Source organism: Sinohyriopsis cumingii, chromosome 6 (assembly GCF_028554795.1).
Source record: "Sinohyriopsis cumingii isolate HCF-2022 chromosome 6, ASM2855479v2, whole genome shotgun sequence".
Taxonomy (NCBI): Eukaryota; Metazoa; Mollusca; class Bivalvia; order Unionida; family Unionidae; genus Sinohyriopsis; species Sinohyriopsis cumingii.
In genome coordinates, this window is record NC_142966.1 from 150,601,609 (window position 1) to 150,622,794 (window position 21,186).

General features: G+C 34.9%; 1 protein-coding gene across 4 annotated transcripts in view; it reads left to right on the forward strand.

Moving 5' to 3' along the window:
* Positions 1-21,186, forward strand: part of LOC149798261 (uncharacterized) — a 141,350-nt gene that overhangs the window by 19,908 nt on the left and 100,256 nt on the right. For all 4 annotated transcript variants that reach the window (XR_016421991.1, XR_016421993.1, XR_016421992.1 and 1 more), the window contains exons 3-5: positions 5,723-5,921; positions 7,558-7,682; positions 14,616-14,714. Coding sequence is in view for 1 of the 4 variants with exons in the window: in XM_089963397.1 (XP_089819523.1) it covers positions 5,723-5,921; positions 7,558-7,682; positions 14,616-14,714 (423 nt within the window). In the remaining 3 variants the exon portion in view is untranslated. The remainder of the gene's footprint in view (positions 1-5,722; positions 5,922-7,557; positions 7,683-14,615; positions 14,715-21,186) is intronic.

Sequence of the window (21,186 nt, forward strand, 5' to 3'; positions counted from 1 at the left end):
TTGTTGCCATGTGTTTTTTTGACGTAAAGGATTTTCATACTGTGCTCTGGGAAAGCCTACCAGTAGCTTCTCATGGGTCGGTGGTTCTTCCCTGGATTTTCCAGGGTTCTTCCTCCACCAGTTATACTGGCCGCCATGTATAGCCTATCTTTTGCTGAAAAATGGCGTTAAACCCTAGGACAACAACAACAACAACATACTGTGATCAGGATTTATTTAATACCCAAATGCACTGGACTTTGGATGACATTGTATATACTTCAAGCATAGGCATTGACTGGTTTCCCGCTTTGTTTGCTCCCTCCCTTGCACTCTTCTATTCATATAGCAGAGTGCAACGCAGGAAACATATGAAACAGTGAACCAGACTAGCATAGGCAATGTTATGACGGAGTAGCTTCCCCATATCTCATGAGCTCTCATGTGATTTCCATCGAGCTCAGCAAGCTGTCATCTAGATGTTTATCCTCAATGCTTGTTGCACTAGAAAGTGATCTCCAGATTAAAACGTTGTGCACCAAAAATCATTAGCGAAGAAAATGAAAGAAGCAGAACATAAAAGAGTAATTATGGATCTAACTTTAATGAAAAATGGAGAAAATAATTCCCTTGACTGGAATATGGCACATCCATTAGGATTACCGGTGTGACTTCTGATCGCGAAGACTGCAAAAGTGAATAATCCTTTCGTAACAGAGTTTTAGAATTTAAAAAATCTGCCCTCGTTCGCCATAAGATATCTGAAGAATACATTATAACCCAAGACATTCTTACACAACAAAGAAATCAGTAAACTTGTGTTCTAGGACATAGTACAATGAAACGTATGATAGTATACGTTTTACGAAAGGCAGTAAATTAAGTGCCATTTAGTTAAAAAGATTTATTTGGCTTTTTGTATTGGCTTGTATGTAATGTGTTGGGCTATTATATTGCTTCATGTTGATTATAAAGAGACTGTTAAAAGTACAACTTTAAAAGAAAAAGGAACTAATAAAATTATTGTATGAATGGACAATGCAATTGTTTGTTAATTTTTCATGTTGATTTATTTGTATGTTTAGAGCGAGAGAGAGAGTATGTTGTGCAATTTGCAATATCCTATTTCAAGCTGAAAAAGTATGAGGCATATGAAAATTTGTCAGTACATTTTTGACCCCCACATTTTTTATTTGACCCCCAGTTCTGACACCAAGGTTTTTTCTTACCCTCAATTTTATACCCCTGGGGGATACACTGCTTAAATACTACCGGAAGTAATTAAATCTCACAATATAAGATATTAAGTACTAACTGTTCTTTTTACTTTGTACCTTACTTTGTCCATTTAAAATGTTGGGTGTCCCCCAGAGTTGGATGATTGATTGCAAAATGTTCCCTGCCTTTGGCATTCTAGGTGTGATACTGATGTGAAAGTGCTGTTGCATGCATAAAATGCAATAAAGCTTTGTAAATATTATTTATTATGTGCATATTGACAAATCACTTTGCTTCTAATTTTGTTGGCAGTATTGTCATTGCTGTTTTGTTGCTTAATGCAGTGTGTGGCACTATCTTGTTAGTCCCACCATTTTAAGCTCTGCTCAGTCATGGACCCATAGTCTGTTGTCTCTTCTCAGTCGTTCATCCATTAATTAGCACAAACTTTGTATCTGTACTTGGAGGATTGCCATGAAACTTGCAGTAGCACACACAGACATCTGTAATGGCTGCCACAGTGGTCATCTTGAAAATCTTGTTATCACTATTTCATAACCCCACTACAGTATTAGGGCTAATATGGCAATTCCCAGTCAGCAATGCTGATAGCCTAAATACATGAACAACTCAGGGTAAAATATATAACAGGTTAATCATTATTAATAATAAATATTCAAGCCATTTCAGGATATAAATCTTTAAATTACACTTCACTCATAAATAAAAACATTAATTTGGCCTGTTAACAAATGCCTTCTTTATTTCATCATATGAGAGTTAATGTCCTAATGTGAGAATGTCTCCTTTCAGTGAGTAGTCCCTTTTACTCATCTGTATTCATTGCTCTCTTCTATTCTCCCATTGTCATCCTTCCTGCACTCCTCCTGCTCCTTGTACTATCTCTTTTTCTCCAGCACCCTTCCTGTGCTACTCCTTGTACTCCTTTCTGTACCAATTCTTGTACTTTCTCCTTCCCTCTCTTGTGAGTTTAGTGCCATCTCTTACAGGCACCCTGGGAGCTTCCTGTAGAAAATATAAAGGATACACATTCTCCCTACCACCCTATAATCTTCCACTCTCTCATGGACTTCTCATCAGACAAATGGTGAAAACTTTACCAGGCCCTCTTCACACACTTACATATATCCATTGCATACATGCCATGCTCTACATACACATAGTATTATGTAATAAAGTTTCATAACACGCACATGTCAAATTGTTAGATTCTAACACAGAAATCCACTGTTGTTATGGTAATCATTCACATTGCCTGTGTCCTACAAATTGTAGAATGATACATAGAAATACATAAATACATATGCATACAAATCCACTCCTGCTACCTCACATATTTCTTAGTGACATACTGAAAAATGCAAATAAACATTTAAATTCAATTTTCTAATAAATTCAACAATACACTATGATGTAACACTCTCTAATAATTCTATGAAATGTTATGTTCCATGTCCTAATAAAATAGCTGTACCTTATAATACACAATCTATTAAATTCCTATCTACACAGATCACCACAAATATTTGGCTGAGACATTTCCTACCTGTAGAAACTTTCTATTCTTTCCTGAGTTTAATCCCTCGTCCCCTTTTTTATGTGTCTCTCACTTGGAATGGTCTTTTTTCCCAGAATTCTTTTTTTATACTTCCTTGTATCCTCTGTTCTTCCCAAATGCCAGGAAACCACTTATTAATTAGTTTTTTGTTCCTCCTCCTTGATGATTAGTTGCTTTGATTTGGGTTTTCATATAAATAGTAACAATGATATTTAGTTGGTTCTGCATGAAGATGGTGCCAATTTTGATCTTCATTGCTGCCATGATAAACATCTTGAAAATCTTGTTTATGTTAGTCTTCTGAAACTGATCCTCATAGATGTATTGACTGAGTTTGCCCTGAAAGATTTATTATAATAATGCAGATGTCCCTTCATGAATATACACACACTGAAAGCAGTCATGGTTGCCATTGCAACTGTTTTGAAAATTATTTGATTATTGCTGCTCATGAATGAGTGGTTCTATACAAATAGTGTTTTCATGAGCAGTATGTCATTATTCTAATTGACTCAGCCTTACAGCACTTCCAGTACTATGATTGTCAAATCCTGATGTATCTGATGGATACCACTTAAATATTGTTGTTTTCCTTCAAATGAGGTTCAACAGGTGGCTGAGTAGTGTTAGGAGCTTTTTCAGATCACTCTTATCTCACCTGTGTCCATGTGGGTTCAGATCTCAAGTTGGCCAGTGTGGGTATGTGAGAATGCTAGCTTGCCAGTGCTTCCTGTGGGTGGTGGTTATTCTTGCATTCTTCATCCATGAAATACACTGGCCACCATGTGTAGCCTTTCATATGCTGAAAATTGTGTCAAATCCACAAAACAACAAACAAAACTTCTTCAAATAAATATTAATTACAGAGTTCACTAAATTTAGTAGATGGGTGTATCATGACATTGTCCAAAAGAAGTTAAATTTTATTTTCTATACACAACAGCAGGTCAAAAGACAATGACTATATTAAATAATGTTCCCCTGTATTTAGTGGTATCTTGTGGACATGTTAATTCTATCTTGGTAAGAAAATATTGTTATTAAATTTGGTAAGTTGAAGTTTCTCAAGAATATCAGAGATATTTTCATTACTCAGCAGAAAAAAAAGATGAAATGATCTTATATTAGATTCCTGGAAATAATTTTTGGTAGAATGTCAGTCCCTTCAAGGAACTCTATTTATTTGTAAATATTTTGTATTTTCAACAAAAAATAATTTCATGGTTGGACATCAATGGACAGATTTTACTAAATTTGGATGGTATTGGAACCATTTTGATGTGTGTACATGAAATCAGATGACAAATCACACCTACTTGGCTGAACTAACAATGTGACATAATGGTTTGATTTTACTTTATTGTCTCGTATTGGTATAGGTGGGACTAGTGGGCTTTTCCCTGTAGTATTTGGAGTTTGCTAAGAATTCAGGTGTCAGCTGAAAACTGGTACATAGTTAAATTGTTGTATGTGTTATCTGTACACAAAAGGTTGGTTTATAATATGCTGAAATGTTGCACGTGATGTCAGTCTGAGTTCAGGTGATGTCAGTCAAGGATACATTCAGAAACTTCCAAACACTTAAGTAGCTTGCTTTTTTAGTGGGATTGCATTCATTGCAGCAAGGGATGCAGTTACTTTAATCAAATCAGTCATTAGACATGTAAAATTTACTTGAGTGAAATCAGTAGATTTGCATGGGATGGTACTTGCAACAGTTAACCTGTCCAGCTGTGGCAGTTTTTTTGTGGGTGTTTTGTGGCTTATCAGCAAAAGTGAGTAAAAAAAAGTGCCTTGCCCAAGGACATACCATGATAGCTGATCTGGGCTGATCCTGATGGGTGGAATCAAATCTGCACCCTTCTGGTATTCATCTTGGTCTGCAAGGGGTGTCCATATTCACTAGTGCATGACAAGTAGATTACTGTCTACTTTTCTTGACAGCATTAAGTTGTTTATCTAGCATAAATGTAGGTCACTGTTTAATCATCTTTACAGCATCAAGTAATCAATCTCCAGCTAAAATGTATGTTGCTGTCTACTCAAGACAGAATTAAGTAATCTTTCTGCTTAATTCCATACCTACTTATCAAGAATATTTTTGTTTTAAATAGATTGTGACCTAATTCTCATGCCTTTTCCCATATAAGAAAAATGTTCTGTCTTTAAGCAAATATTGAATGAAATATAGCAGAGTTATTAGCTATTCTGAAAGCTAATTTTTACTTTTATTTTAATGACACGATTAACACATTAAGCCCTGGAGGTCTTTGTTGTTTTTGCCTGAAATTTGAGTAGGAAACACATTTTGAAAGCTATTTCTGAATACATTCGAAAACACCAACTTCCAGGTGATCATTCAATAACATACTGCCTATTTGTGTTAGAAACATTGCTTTTCATTGGCTATTTGGCCCACGCATGAGCAGAAAGGTAGAAGTTTGAGTCCTTTTTTTTTTTTTTTTTTCTGCTAAATGGACCCCTTATTTTTGTATCAAGACCAGACTTTATTCCAAATGCCCATCTTATCTTACTTTTTGCAAAGGTTCATCTGTCTGTTTGCAGTTCATACCGGTATGCCTTAGATCTGAGACCAACATGTATAAATCCGGACACAAAATCAAATTCAGACTACAGGCAAATTTTGGGCAGAAAAAAATTGGGTCCAAAAATTGAGGTTTTTCCCTCTGTATTTGTAGTGCAACTAGAAATTCCAGATTATTGTGTATCATTGTAGAGCTAAATCTGTGTACCTTTCTATAATACCACCCACTTTAGTGTATCTTGCATGACCATGACGCTACAGAGCTCGGCAGTAGGCTGCAACCTCCTGCCACGTTAACTGATCACCAAGGTTTAATGTGTTAATACATTATCAAATAAAATACTTGGAACCATTAACTATATATCTGTCAAATATTATATGGTTCACATATGTACTTTCAGAACATTTGGAAAAAGCAAAAGATGAAATATGGAGCTTATTTGAGAAAGAGCTGGATCCAGATCACCTGTTTCAAGATTTTAAAAGGCAGAAACTAGTTGGAGAAGAAGATAAAGATAAAGTAATGCATTGTATTCCTGGAAAGAAGAGGATGGCATTTCTGCTTGGAAGACTTGTTCAAGTGAAGGAAACAGATGAAGGGTATGTTATGTCTCATCATAATGAAAGAGTAAGGGGGAGAGGAGTAATGAAATCAAAACTAATTTCCATGTTGAAGTATTTTGTTAGATTGAGAGAGGAATGTTTAGATACATGTAGTATATATTCTTACAAACCTTGCAGGTTTTCTCAAAGACTGACTTGTTACAGTGCTGAACTGTAAGTTAAGGTCATAATATTGAATGTTGATATGCTAAAATAGAGCCTCTCAAATTTCCTCTGTAAGAATTAAAAAGCATGTATTGTCATGGTGAAATGATGCACATCTGCCATTTATTAATACAGTTCATGATAGAGACAGTCAGTATGATTCATGTGTTGGTATGGAAAAAATATGGATACAATGATATATTGATTAATCATTTCGCTAGCATAGTGATATACATTGGCATTTCTGAGAACAACCTTTGTATTTTTTGTGTATATGTTTTAAGCTCTTAACTGGAATTAGATTATTAAGAAAACTAACAACAAAAAATTTATATAGAATCGTTTATTTTCCTTCATGCACAAGGATGCTTGTATTCCTGAAACATATGTAAAATGATACTTTCTGCTTTTAAATATTACAGTCATGTATTTCATTGTTCCAATTCATGCTGTAAGATTGGTAACATACAATATTTCCATGTATATATATAGCCCAGTGTCCATTATTCATTGGATATCAAGCATGGTGCATCAGTTTGTTAAATTTAAACTTCCTTTAGAAAACTTCCAGAACAATTTTTGTCAAAACTTGGTTCAGAGCATCATGGCATGAATGATGCTAATCTGCTATATGACATGTTCACTGTTCCTTAAAATATTAAAATTCTTAAAATGGTTTTGTCTCAGAAACTGCTGAATAAAATTTGAGAAACTTTGAAAGAAAGCACTCTGAAAGAAAGCACTCTGACTGATAGTGCTTTCTGTTTTGTTCATTCGATATTGATCTGACATAAAATATGAACATTGTCACTTATCGTAAAACCTTTAAATGTTGATTCCTCCAAAACTGCTGACCAGAATTTATTCGTATTTGACAAAGCATTCTGATGTGATGACCTTTAGATTTAGAGCAGATATAAAAAAAAAATTGAAACAAATTCTTCTCCAAAAACTGTTGAATAGAATTTGACCAAACTTTAAAGGCAGCATCCTGGCATGAAGACCTTTCAAACTGTACAGTTGATGATCATCTTTATTTAAATGTGGCTGCAATTATTAAAAATATAAAGACTTTTAAATTACTTTTCTCCATAATAACTGAACAGCAATAAATAAAACTTGAGAGAAAGCACTGGCATGAAACCCATAATTCTGAAATTAGCTTGACAGAATTCAGTGGGACCCATGTTTTATGCACAACAACAACCGCTAAATCTTGAACTATGGAATTTATTGAATATGTTCAGCAGTAAAATTATCAGTTTCTGAAGTTAAAACCTTTTAATGAATATGAGATGCTTTGTCATACTGTCAACATATTTTGAATGTGACTAATGAGAACACATATTAGTTTTGGTAAATATAATCAATACTTAAAGAAAGAATGAGGTATAAGCTTTTAAGCAAGGATTAGCTCATTAACTAAAGCCAGGACAATGGAATATATTGATTATTAATCTTTTTGTAGATTTGAAATCTTATTGGATCACTGCAAGAAGTACAAGTATGAAAGCATCCTGAACAAATATGCCAAAATAGGAGATGGTAAAATGCTCTACACTGCAAATGTCACATTAAGTGTGTGCATGAAAGGTGAGGGATTTTCTTACTTGGAATACACAGACTTTATTGCCTCACCTACAAAGTATGGGTGATACATTGGGATCACTTGTCCTACAGCAATGTCTTTGTTGTTTTAATTGTTGGCATAAGTTCAGTGCCAAGTTTTTGCATTTGGCTCAGTTTTTCTGTCACTGTTGTATGTATGTATAATCCTACTACTAAAAATAATAATAATAATGACTTTGTTTAAAGAAAGCTCATTTGGTCCATTGACCAATTGTCCCTGAGGCCTTCTGCAATTATATGCATTTGACGCACAGTTTATACAAGTTGTGGTGTCTTTAGACAACGGTGATATTATAGACCGGATAATTGATCTACTACTGTTATAGAATATGTACAAGGCATTAGAGAACATGTAGGATACATACAAAGATTAGTAGTGAATCTTTGTTAGACATGACAGGCAAGTAAAGCTCTCCCCCCTTTATAACATGCTTTGCTATAACACGATTCCAGATATAACATGGTAATGCTATGGACCCAGCAATCAAAATTATAAAAACAACAATTTTAAAAAATTTAAAGAAATAATTTTCAACAATCAGCTGAACAACTTCACTTCAAAATAGTTTGATTTGGAAATTATCAGAATGTGTTTTTTACAGTCACAGTTTAACTGTGATTAGACACTATTGTATTCAGGCAACTTAAGATATTGTATTCCTAACTGGCTATTGCACACCCGTTATTACCCAGGTCTCTAAAAAGCCATAATTGTCATTGGTCCATATCAGCTGTTTTATTTGGCTATTGTACACATTACTGTTGAATATACATTTAACTATAAAACCTGCCCAGCAGAAAAGTAACTTAATCTCTGTAAACACAGTTTGCTGGTTATACTGATGACTAGTTTATTGTTGACCATTGTTTATTGACAACAGGTCATAGAAAGGGTTAGTGGCGGCATGTCTTTTGAACTTGCAGCCACTTTCTGTAATCTGTTGCTGTGAAGCCTGGAAGAGATGTTCCTTTGTATACTGTAGCTACAGATTCAACAAATTAAGTTTCACTTACTAGTAAAATAAGATTTAAAAGTGACTTCAATATTATCAACATTTTTGAGTGAATTAAGACATTTTATCTCACAATGGAGAAGTGCAGGAAAAGGAAAAATTATTCTGGGAATAGGATTGTGATTTTGAGGGATTCATGGAAGGGGATGTTTAACCCTTTGGCTATGACTACTGCATCTAAGCGTCACCTGTAAATAGCTCCTGAACCCCACTGACACATATATGCAGTGTTGATAAGCCTTAGTTTACTACCCCAGTGTCACTTATGTGCATATAGTTCAGCAGTACTTGAAACCCCAGTGTTGTATCTATGCAGATGTGACTGCTATGTTAACTAAATGTTGATTGGTTGAAAGCATAGAAGGTTACATATTTTTGATCATCATAACCAATGAGAGAACTGTTCACTCAACATTTTGATACAAATGTGAAAGCTGAGAGGTTAAATTTTGACGCCGTCAGGAATTTTCTGCACTTTACAAAACGTGTGTAGTTGAGATAAACAAAGATGGACTCATTTAATTCAGATATGAGCAGCTTTAAAGGGTTCAGTGCAAGCGATATCGAAGAGTTTATTCGATCATTCTTAGAAAATGGACTGGATATTGATATTAGTCTTGTTTCAACACCAGGTGCAAGTGATTTTTAATCGGATGACAAGGTGGACATAGTCCCACTTGCACAATGATGTTGATTCTCATGTTGGTTCAACAATCAAGCTTGGACTAAGCAATGAGAACGATTTTGTTCTCAAGTTTTTTTCCTGAATGTCTGGTGGAAAAGCTTGGGAAAGATTAACTAAAATGATTATGTCAAAAAAATGTGGGGACCAAAAGCAAGACCTGAGGCTGAAATGGTATGAAATCAGCATTACGGAGATGTGGGCATATTTTGGAATATACATCATCATTTATGTGTGGATAATGACTGTTTTGAGAGGTACCACTTTCAACTTTGTAATATAAAGTGGAGATATATGAATAACAGACACTGTACAAGGTAAGCTGTTTTTATTTCACTGAAATCCAGCAAAAACTAATGAAATAATGAATATAAATGTAACCATGTTTTTATTATCAGTTTCTTTAGTCAGCCTTGATGATGCTTTAGTATTCAGCCTAGCAACCAGCCTCAGTAGTCTCAGTAACTAACATGATAGCACTCAGCAGTAGTGAAACTGCACAATAGCTGTAGTAGCTAAAGGGTTAAAGGTGTCAACAGGTACTTGGGTACCCACTTGTTCATAATTACTCGGTGAATAAAATTAGCTATATGCTACTCATGTAGATCATGTAAAAAATTATTAATACAATATGTATCCAAGTTCAAATCAGAGATTATATCAGGAGCAAGTTAGACATAAAATAACAAGTACATTTCGAGGCTTGTGTCATGTGACATGTCACAGATTCATTATAATTTGATACACATTTATGTAGCAGACCAATTTATTTTAAAAAAACATGGCACCAAATATTATCAAGCAAAATGGGCTTTATCGATGTGACTTGTGGATGTTATATGATCAAAAAATGTTAGAAGAGAGGGATTTTGTTTAACTGATGAACATGTTGCATCAGGAAAAGGACAGATCAATAGCACTTTACAAAGTTTGAAATATGAATTCTACATGATATAATACAGCATTAAGAATTTGTGGACTTGACTTTATGACCTTTGAATGAAAGTTAAACATGTGATGTAGACTAATTAAAGTGAATGTTGTGCATATATAATTTATTGTTTTGTTGTGTGTCTATTCTTGTACTAATCCTCATGGATTTGTGACAAGAATTTTTTACCAACTGCAGATTCAGATAAGTAGCAGAGATAAATTTAAGTTTTTCATATGTTTTTCTGTAATTATGACATGTAATATATTGTTCAATCTTTTTATGCTCAGATTGTACTTTTTTGCCACTCATATTAGTAATAATTATGCTTATACCTCTTGGGGGGTTGGCATATATGAACTTAAATAAAGCAGTTCAGGTTCACTTTTAATATGATTTCCCATTATCCTTACATTTGTTGGTACCAGGTTGACTTTTTCCAAAATTTGACATCTCTCTAAGGAATGTTGAAGAGGCTAAAGTTCTACTACAGGTATATTTTAATTCATTTGAGGCTGTTCAGGACTGGGTCAGAGTTGATGAGAACTGCCCCACAAATGAATACAAGACTGATGCTTACATTGTCTAGTTCTTCTTAAGTTTCAAAAAGAAAATTTAGATCCCAGTCAACAAGAAGTAGGACATACCCCATGCTGTTTCTGGACCCATATTTGCTTTCAGTAAATAGGTGATGTGGTTAGAAAGCGGTTAGAAAGCTAGAACAATGAGCCCTTGAAAACTATCCAGCTAAAAAATATCATAGACTTTACTATAGAAAAAACCCAAGAATAATTCAGGCTCAAATAAATTATGATCATGAAATGCTTTCAGTGGGAATTACACATCATGTGAATGAACAGTATTTATTATGTTTGGATTAGATCTTGTTGTGATTTGGAAATCATTGGATTTTAAATGGAGTACATACATGTATGTAAGTTTATTATTTTGTTATTGTTGCGTGATGTGACATTACTCATTTGCTAACCATCATATGTAACTGATATTTTGAACTGAAAACAAGACATTTTATTGACAAAAATGACTTGACATTACTCTGTGCGCTTGTGACATGTTAATGTTTGTTTATTTAATTGCAAACGGGATAGAAGTGGTAACTAAGTGAGCGCTTAATTAAAAAAGAATGAATCTTTAATCATCAGTATGCATTGGCCTTAAGTGCAACATAAATTGAATCCTTTCTTCGGCAGTTAATATTTTTTATCATTTTAAATTGCTTTAAACTTTATGCAGTGTAGATAACTGGCAAGTATATTTATTAAAATTAGGTGTTAAAATGATTACTTTAATGTTACTAGAGATTCAATCTATGACAGTATGGGTTGAAAGAAATCAGCCTAAGCTTGGTATATTTTTTATTAACTTTTTTGATATATTATTATCGAACACACTTAAATGTATAAATAACATGCATTGAAAAAATACCTAATTCGCATAAACTAGCTGTATTACTATGCATTTGACTGGCGTTTTGTTGACATACCATCCTGCCAACAAACAAGTAAACTTGTAATTTTCAATCATTTTCGCTATACCACTGTTTGGTGCAGAATGCAGTTGGCGGTTATGGATCCAGGCTGCTGAGTTATAATGATGGAGAGTTATATATACATTGTTTTAAAGCATGAAGGCACTGAATTATGCAGATATTGTCAGTCATTATGCCAAGTAGTTTTTCATGATTGTACAGTTCAATATCTATTTCTTTTAGCAATACTTTAAAGTTTTCATTTGCAGTTTTATTTTACTTTGGCTGAACAAAATATGATCATGGCTTTTGAGTTGACGGCATTTGTCTTAATACTGTTATGATCAGAGAAGTTATTTACTTTAACCAAATCACAAAAGAGTTTATTGCTGAGCAGGTCATGGCCAGTTGATCTGATATTATGTAATATTGTAATATCTGTGTCATGTTTTTGGTGGATAGCTTAATGTGTAAATCATTGATCTGAAGCAGAAAGATTGATGGTCCTGGAAGTGATCTTTGTGCAACATCTGACTTTATGAGTTTCTTATCAGAAAATTTATTTAAAATAGAAAGTTGTTGTTGTCTGCCTTCTTGATAAGTTACACTTTTAATGAGGTCAGAAGTCTTTTCAAGGTCAAGAAACACCGTTCCTACCATGTTACCTTGATCTGTTGTTGTTAACTAATCATCCATCGTTCTAGTTGATGTTGTGTGGCATGAATGTCCTTCATAAAAGCCTGATTTTATTGAATTTATTAAATGGAAAGGTTTCAGCTAGTTTCTAAATTCGCTACAAATGGGACATTATAGTGTCTTCAGAATGATGATAAAACTGATATAGGTCTATTCATATCATGAAGATCTTCCTTCCTGTTTATTGGCATTGCTTTTGCCAGTTTTAGACAGTTTGCAAAAAATACCTTTAGAAATACTTAGATTGAAGATATACGTAAGTGAAGGTGTAAAACAGTTTTAGGAATTTTAACTCTTACCATTTAGACCTGCTGATGTTTTGGTGTCAAGTTTATCTCATTCATTTAAAATTAAAATTTAGAAGTTAAGAAGCTTTATGATGATTTACCACTAGAGAAATCTTTTTTTTAATAAATGCAGTTAAGGAAACAAATTTGTACACTATATTCTTACATTTTTATATTTTTGACTTTTATGTCTCATATTTGTTTTATAGAAGTTTTAAGCACTATTTTACATTCATCTTTTCTCCTATTGGTCTACAAGTATATTTTTAATTGGAAATGTTTATCTTCCTGAAGTTTTACAGTTTTACCATTACATTTTAGAACCTTAATTGGCAGGTCACTAATAAATAGCCAGTAACCAATCACTGGTCAGCATTTACAAGGCACCAGGCTTTGAGTTCCAGTCACTAGTCTTGTATTTTGACAGGGATTGGGTTGAGACCCCTCCTCATGCCATGTTACCAATGAACTAGAGAAAAGCACCCTCAAATTTTCTTAAGATTGGAATTTTATGACCCTTGAGTCGGTGATCGGAATCCTCATGTATGTCTCTGAATCCCACTTCTAGCTGTTCACATACAACTTTGGATTTGGAAGACTTTTTTGGGACAAAGCTGGACAACGAATTTGCCTCATATTTCTGCAGTCCCATATTAGAGGGCCTGGGCAGTGGATATCCTGAGCCTGAAGTGGGATTGTCTAGTTGTTTGTGTATTCCCATGATATGAAAGGCAGCAAATTACTCAGAAAGGACTGATGTGATGAGAGCATATTTTATTATAGGAAATTAATTTCATCCAGTAGTTGCCACTTTTGGTCATTTTCATGCTGAAAGTTGAGTCTGTGACTTAGAATCCTCCTCATACAAAGTAAAATTTGTGACCAAATTTTGCAACTCTCCTGATCTGTCCAAAGCAAAGGTTGCTCACGTTTTTGACTAAATGTATGTCACAGACCTTAGCCATGTCCCCTGGTTCAAGTCCAAGGTCATGGTAAGGGAAACTTATTTAAATTTTATTTCTAACTTTGCCCAGAGTACAGCTTTCAGACATTGAATATATTTTAATGAAACTTCAGCTGATTAATTATCATAACTAGACAATAAGTCACATATAGTCACACCTTCTCAAGTCATGGTGATGACAAGAAAAAATAAAATTATTCTCCTCAGTCCATTTACTGGTATAACTTTGGGAATGATGAAGATTTTATTTAGAGAAACTTTAGCTTTTTTTATTTATGTTAACTTGACAGTGACTCGTGTGTTCACTATCATAACTCCTGTCTCAAGGTCAAAGTCACAACAGGAATAATTCATGTCACTTTTAAACCATAATATATTTTGCTGACATTTTCACACCTTATTCTAAAATTGTCAGTTTAAAGGTTATTAGTAGTGAAAAGGTTGCAAGATGGCAGTGTCAAGAATTGTGCCATTTGCAGTAATTTTGTTGAATTATGCCATGCTGGGGCAGGCAAAACATATCTTTCTGCTGAATTTTTGTTATGGTACAAGCACTGAAATTATTATTATCTATTAATTGTTAAGATGCATTGAATAATTAGGTTTTGAGAAAATATTTAATTCTTTAACTGTTTTTATAATTATATATTGACTATGTTGCCTCCTAATTTTAATATTTACTACTTCATTGCAACAGAGTCGGTATTCCAGTCTGCTTTTTTACATTTGGTTTAGGTATCTTTGAAACTAATTTTAGAGTTGAAGTTAATTCCTGGCTATATTTGAAATGATGTTGTTTTACTTGATTTAATGTCATGTGTTTCTGATTTTGCAGAGTCTACAGGTGCTGTGCAAGGAAACCCAGTTCCTGAGTCAGAATTGTATTCCATTTCTGTGCATATCGAGAATTCCATGAGTTACTTTGATACTTATGGTACGTAGCTAAGTCCAACTCCTTGTGTCAACATTAGTCCAAATGATAGGGTAATATATTGGATAAATACAACATAATTGTAATAACAGTTTGTAATCACCATCAGTCTGGTAAAACAAAGTAACTTAATTTAGCTCAGTTAGCTCACACAACTGAGACACCAATTTCAGAGTCCCTTCCTCCAAGAGATGTGTCTGAAATACAAACCAGAGTCCAGCACATTAAATTGTAATCAGAATAGATAGGACTCTAATAATTGGATCCTCAATATTGAAAAGTATAATACCGGGGAGACTTCTTAAAACAGATGTACAGACTCTTAAGAGGTGCAAAAATTGACAACATCACGGACAGAATAATGAGTACTGACCTAACCAAATACAACCAAATTATTGTTTTAGTAGGTGGAAATGATGCTAGTGATGGAAGGTCACTAAATCAAATCAGAACAGATTTTGAAAGTTTACTGTATGCTGCTAGGTACTGCAGCCCAGATACATCTAAAATAATGATCTCAGGACTACCTCCTTGTGTGGACACCAGGTTGAAAGAAATCAATGACTGATAACTGACCTATATGAAGACTTCAACCTACAGTACATTCCACAATATACATCTTTCTTTCTTCAGAACCAAGATGTCAACCTGAGCCTCTATCACAGAGACAAAATTCATTTAAGTTGAAAATGAACCTCTCAACTATTGAGAAATATTAACTTGTATGCCCCAATTTTCAGGCACTGTAATGAACACTACTGTCTCTGCTGATTAAAAGCTGGGCATGCATTGACACAGGTATGCCATCATGGCAAACAGATTGAGTGCTTCAGATGCCATAAATCTGGATACAAATAAAGACTCTGCCAATCAATGTGTTATACATACTAGGAAGCTGGCGAAGGAGGAGAATGCCAGTGCTTCATTTATACAAATCTAAATGTACCTACTGAGACGAGTTGACTCTAACTGTTCAATACACACTACTGTAAATGCAATTTGTTAATGAATTTTCAGGGTCCCTAAGTGACTTTGAAGATGCAAATATATATGAACATTTAAATATGGAAACAGGATGTCAGACTGATGAAAGTAGTATGGAGACAATCTCATGGAGTACCCCATTGCATGATGACATACATATAATTAGTATGAAACTAAATACAAAAGGATTTAACATAGATCACTTAAATGTACAAGGTATAGTGGGGAAAATAGACCAGATTAAGTTAATGTCGTCTTCCAAGGAAAATAATATACATGTTTTAGGACTCACTGAAACCAAATTAAATGCTGACCACAATGATAATCTATTTAACTGTCAAGGCTACAATAAATCATTATGCAGGGACAGAGAAACAGCAGGGGGAGGTCTTGTATACATTAGTGAAGATGTAAATGCAGAAAGGCGACTTGACTTGGAGTCACATGAAAGTGAGAGTATCTGGGTGGAAATTTCTCAAAATAATGCAAAATCATTCCTAGTTGATTTAATTTATAGACAACCTTCCTCCAAAGCAATTTGGAATGATAACTTTTTGAATCAAATTGAAAATGTTCTTGCACAGGAGAAAGAAACATGTACTTTGTGATGTAAATAAGGACCTTCTCAATACTAAATAAGGAACAATTGGATGATTGTTGTTGTTGGTCTAGGGTTTAACGCCATTTTTCAGCACAAGATAGGCTATACATGGCGGCCAATATAACTGGTGGAGGAAGAACCCTGGAAAACCCAGGGAAGAACCACCGACCCACGAGAAGCTACTGGCAGGCTTTCCCACATGCCCACGCTATCCGAGCCTTGGACTCAAACCCACGCAGACAGAGGTGAGATGGCAGTGATCCGGAACGGTGAGCGCTTTAGACCACTCGGCCACTCTGGGCCCCCACAGTTGGATGAAATTTATTGAAATCATTAGGTCTAGTCCAGCTGGTAAATGAGCCCACAAGGGTAACATAAAAATCAAGTACTCTTATTGATCACATTTATACCAACCTACCAGACAATGTGGCTTGTGTTAATATACCGAATGTTGGTCTCTAAGTGACCACTATCCTACTTTTTGGACAAGAAAGGTTAAATGCAAAAAAAACAAGAAAAATACACACAAAACGATCACTTACAGATCATTCAAAAATTTTAATGAAGAACAATTTCTCAATGACCTATATAAAGTTCCATGGAATATGATCCAAAATTTGGATGACATAGATGAAGCTCTGAGGGTGTGGACTGACTTATTTATGGATGTAGTCTCTAAGCATGCACCACTGAAAGTACATCAAGTAAAGAATGAAATCCAACCTAATTGGGGGCCCCGAGTGGCTGAGTGGTCTAAAGCACTCTCCATTGTGGATCACTGCCATCTCACCTCTGTCTGTGTGGGTTCGAGTCTCGGATTCGGCTAATATGGGTATGTGAGAACGCTTGCCAGTAGCTTCTTGTGGGCCAGTGGTTCTTTCCTGGATTTTCCCAGGTTCTTCCTCCACCATTAATACTGGCCGCCATGTATAGCCTATCGTGTGCTGAAAAATGGCTTTAAACCCCACAACAACAACAACAACCATCCTAATTGGCTTACTACTGAAATCCTAGATAGCATAACATTGATAATCAAATGAAATATTGCAACCTCATCTGTCCTCAAAATATGGAAAACTGCAAAAAAGTCCTATTCACAAATCTGGTTCTTAGGATGATGCTGATAACTACTGGCCAATCTCAGTACTACCAAACTTGTCAAAATTGATTGAAAAAGATGTCCATGGCTCATTCATGTCATATTTAACCAAACACTTGCTGTTACACCCTAATCAATCAGGCTTTAGACAGAAACATTCATGTGAGACTGCCTTGATCTCCCTAACTGATAAATGGCTTCAAGCACTTGATCAGGGTAGAATAATAGGATCTGTATTTGTAGATTTCAGGAAAGCTTTTGACATGGAGGAAATCATTTTGAAGAGACTGAAAATTCACCAGTGTGATGAAAGCAGTTAGATGGTTTGCTTCATACATAAGTGAGAGAACACAACATGTTTGTATAAATAATGTTCTGTCTGAACCTGAAAGATAGATATGGAGTACCACAAGGTTCAATTCTAGGTCCATTATTATTCATTTTATTTATTAATGACCTACCACTTTTACTAAGGAACTTAATATCATCTACAGATCTCTATGCAGATGACACCATGTTGTCAGACATCCAAAACACAAAGTATGAACTCAAAATTTCTTTACAGAATGCCCTAAACAAACTGGACAACAGGTGCACATGTAATGGCATGGTGGTAAATACTGGTAAAACTAAAATATTACTTATCTCAACACGGCAAAGAAGGTCAAATCTTGATAGTGATGAACTATGACATGGAAGGATACAAATTTGCAAATGGTCTGTCATGATAGACTACTTGGTGTTCTGGTAGATAATAACCTATCATGGACTGAACATATCAAGCATATCAGTAAAAAAGTCAATTCAAATTTATGGCTTCTCAGTAGGATAAGACATTTTCGCCCTGAAAGACACAGAAAACTATTTTATAACAGTTACAACCCTATTTAGACTACTGTAATACAGTGAGGGGTAATTCAAATGATAAAAACATAGCAAAGCTGGCACATCTTCAAAAAAGAGCATTTGGGCTAATATCAGTCCAGAAAGAAAGCAAGAAAAATTTAGCTGGAAAGTTAAAAATATTACCTATTAAAGACCGAATCCATGTGAGAAAAGCCAAATTAATGTACAGGCTATCCAATAACAGTGCTCCTAAATATTTACAATCACTATTCCAGTATAGGCTACCTGGCGATACTCCCCACCTGCAATCCATGTCTACCAAACAGTATAAAATTCCCAAATCAAATAAGGAATTATTCCAAAAAGTTTTCAATACTCTGGAACTTAGCTCTGGAATGGTTTCCAGTTCAGATTAGAAATGCTCACTCTGTTTCCTTCTTCCAAACCCAATATATCCAGTGGCTTCAGAGATGCAGCTCAAATAAATAAATACCTTTGTACGAGGGCCTCAAGGTAGATTAGTTATTAGCTAATTTTGTTTCCCTCTTTAAATAAAGTCATTATTATTATTATTATTATTATTAGAGATATTGCATGTGTTTTATCTTTGAATATATATATATATGCAATAAACTGACAACGAACAGTGCGAAACTAGTATCTAGCTAGCCAAGCGCTTTCGACTCTTTAGGAGTCTTTTCAAAGGCAAATACAAAACATAGACAAGACAAACAAATAAAACAAAAAAATGGTTATGTTTGTGAAACCTTACATGGCTGTTTCTACAGGAATTCAACCTTTTAACTTTTCAAATTTTTGTAAATGCAGATTATATCCTGGATATTTCATGGTTATAGTAGTCATAGGCTAATAAGCAAATTTAGAGAATTATTTAAAAGAAAATTTGTGGCTGCAAAAGATGATTTTATTTGTGCATGGTTTTCTTTATCTAGTCTTCTTGGTGTAAATCGCTTGGTGTCAATGTTCTAAGGTGGTGTATCCAGTAGGATTCCTTTTCTTTCCTGGTTTGAGGATTCCAGTTGGGGTTGTGAGCAATTGCAATAAGTGTTATATCACTGAAAGTGTGGCCAGGAGAGGAGAAGTGATCTGTGACTGGGCTTCTGTACAGCTTCTTTGTCATCCAATCAGATCAATGAAGGTTGATCCTTTTGTGTATCTTTTCAGTTTCTCTGACATACTGAAGGCTACAGATCATGTATGTGATGAGATAAATGACATTCTCTGTTTTGCATGGTTTTTTTTGACCATGTATGTTTAATTTTTCTCTAGTCACTGTGCTAGCAAATGTCCTGGTCTCCATCATATGTTGACAGGTTTTGCACCATTTATCGCCACAGGGGCCAGATTGACTAGGATGGTCTTGATTAGTGATTGGCGTTAGCTTCAACCTGACTAGGATGTCCTTGAGGTTGTTTGGTCTCCAGTAGGCGACTACAGGTTTGTTATGGAGGATTAACTATAGTGTGTCCGATGATTCCACAATGGACCAGTGTTTCCCGATGATTTTATCTACATCCTAGTCAGAGGGAAGCTAACTGATGCAATAGTTTTATCAACATGGGATTTCACCAAAATGCTTCTTATGATCTCTAGCTGGTAATCAAAACATCCTTTTCCATTAAGTCAAGAGAGAAACCCCAAATAGAATTTGCTGCATATATTTAGAACTGTTTTGGTTACATGGCAAAATATGGTGGTCATTTGCAAGTTCAAGTTTACATTATCACATCTGTCTTTCTCTCTCTCTGTCTTGTAAAATAAAAGAACAAAAGGACAAGCCCTTGTTTATTTATATGGTTGATACATACTCCTCTCAAATTTACCCATAGTGCAAGTTTAATGTTAATATTTGAAGCTGCATAGGTGTTTTAACATGAAAAAGTAAGACAGATGGATCCACAGACATTGATGGCCAAAGTAAAGTACGGTATACTACCAACTTAATAGCAGGAAAGTATAAATAGAGATATTTTGAACAGATCACAACTCTTGACTCAAGAGGAAAACAAATCATACTTTCAAAACACAAGTATAGCTCACTAAGCTTAGATTGAAATTACAGTTGCTGTTATCGTTCTTTTGGGCTGTCCATAATTTTTCAGCACATGATTGGCTATACATGGCGGCCAGTATAACTGGTGGAGAAAGAATCTGGGAAAATCCCTGCAAGAACCACCAATCCACAGGAATCTACTGGCAGCTTTCTCAGATACCCACATTGGCCAAGCCCAAGTCTTGAACCCATATGGACAGAAGTGATCTGGCAGTGATCATGAAAATGTCAAGTGCTTCAGACCACTTGGCTGCCCTGGGCCCCTTGCAATAACAGTATAAAAAATGTCAATCTGATTAAAATCAGATATCAACTGCTATACATGAAGATCTGACAGTGACCGCTGATGGGTCTTGTTCTTATGACCGATGTTATTACCATAATTGCTAATTTTATTAGCCAATCAGATGAAGTTTTATTTCTTTGCATTTAGAGACTGAGCAGTGTGCATGAAGAGAATCAATGTGTTCCAAACGATTTGGTTAACTTTGAGATTTTTGAAAGCAGCATTTCTGTTGGCTAATTCAAAGGTCACAGAACATGACCCCTAAATGTTTGTCATCAGATCTTCATGTAGGATGGCAGAGATATGATTTTAATCAGACTGAAAAAATGTAATCTGGAGGTTAAACTTGGTTCATAGATTTTTCTCCTGGTTACAATAAACTCAAGAACGAGAAAGGTTGCCCGTAGCTTCTCATGGGTTGGTGGTTCTTTCCGGAGTTTTCCCAGGTTCTTCCTCCACCATTAATACTGGCCGCTATGTATAGCCTATCATGTGCTGAAAAATGGCGTTAAACTCTATAACAACAACAACAACAAAAAAACTCAAGAACTGCTTATTTGATTTTTGGGGTGGGGTGGGGTGCTT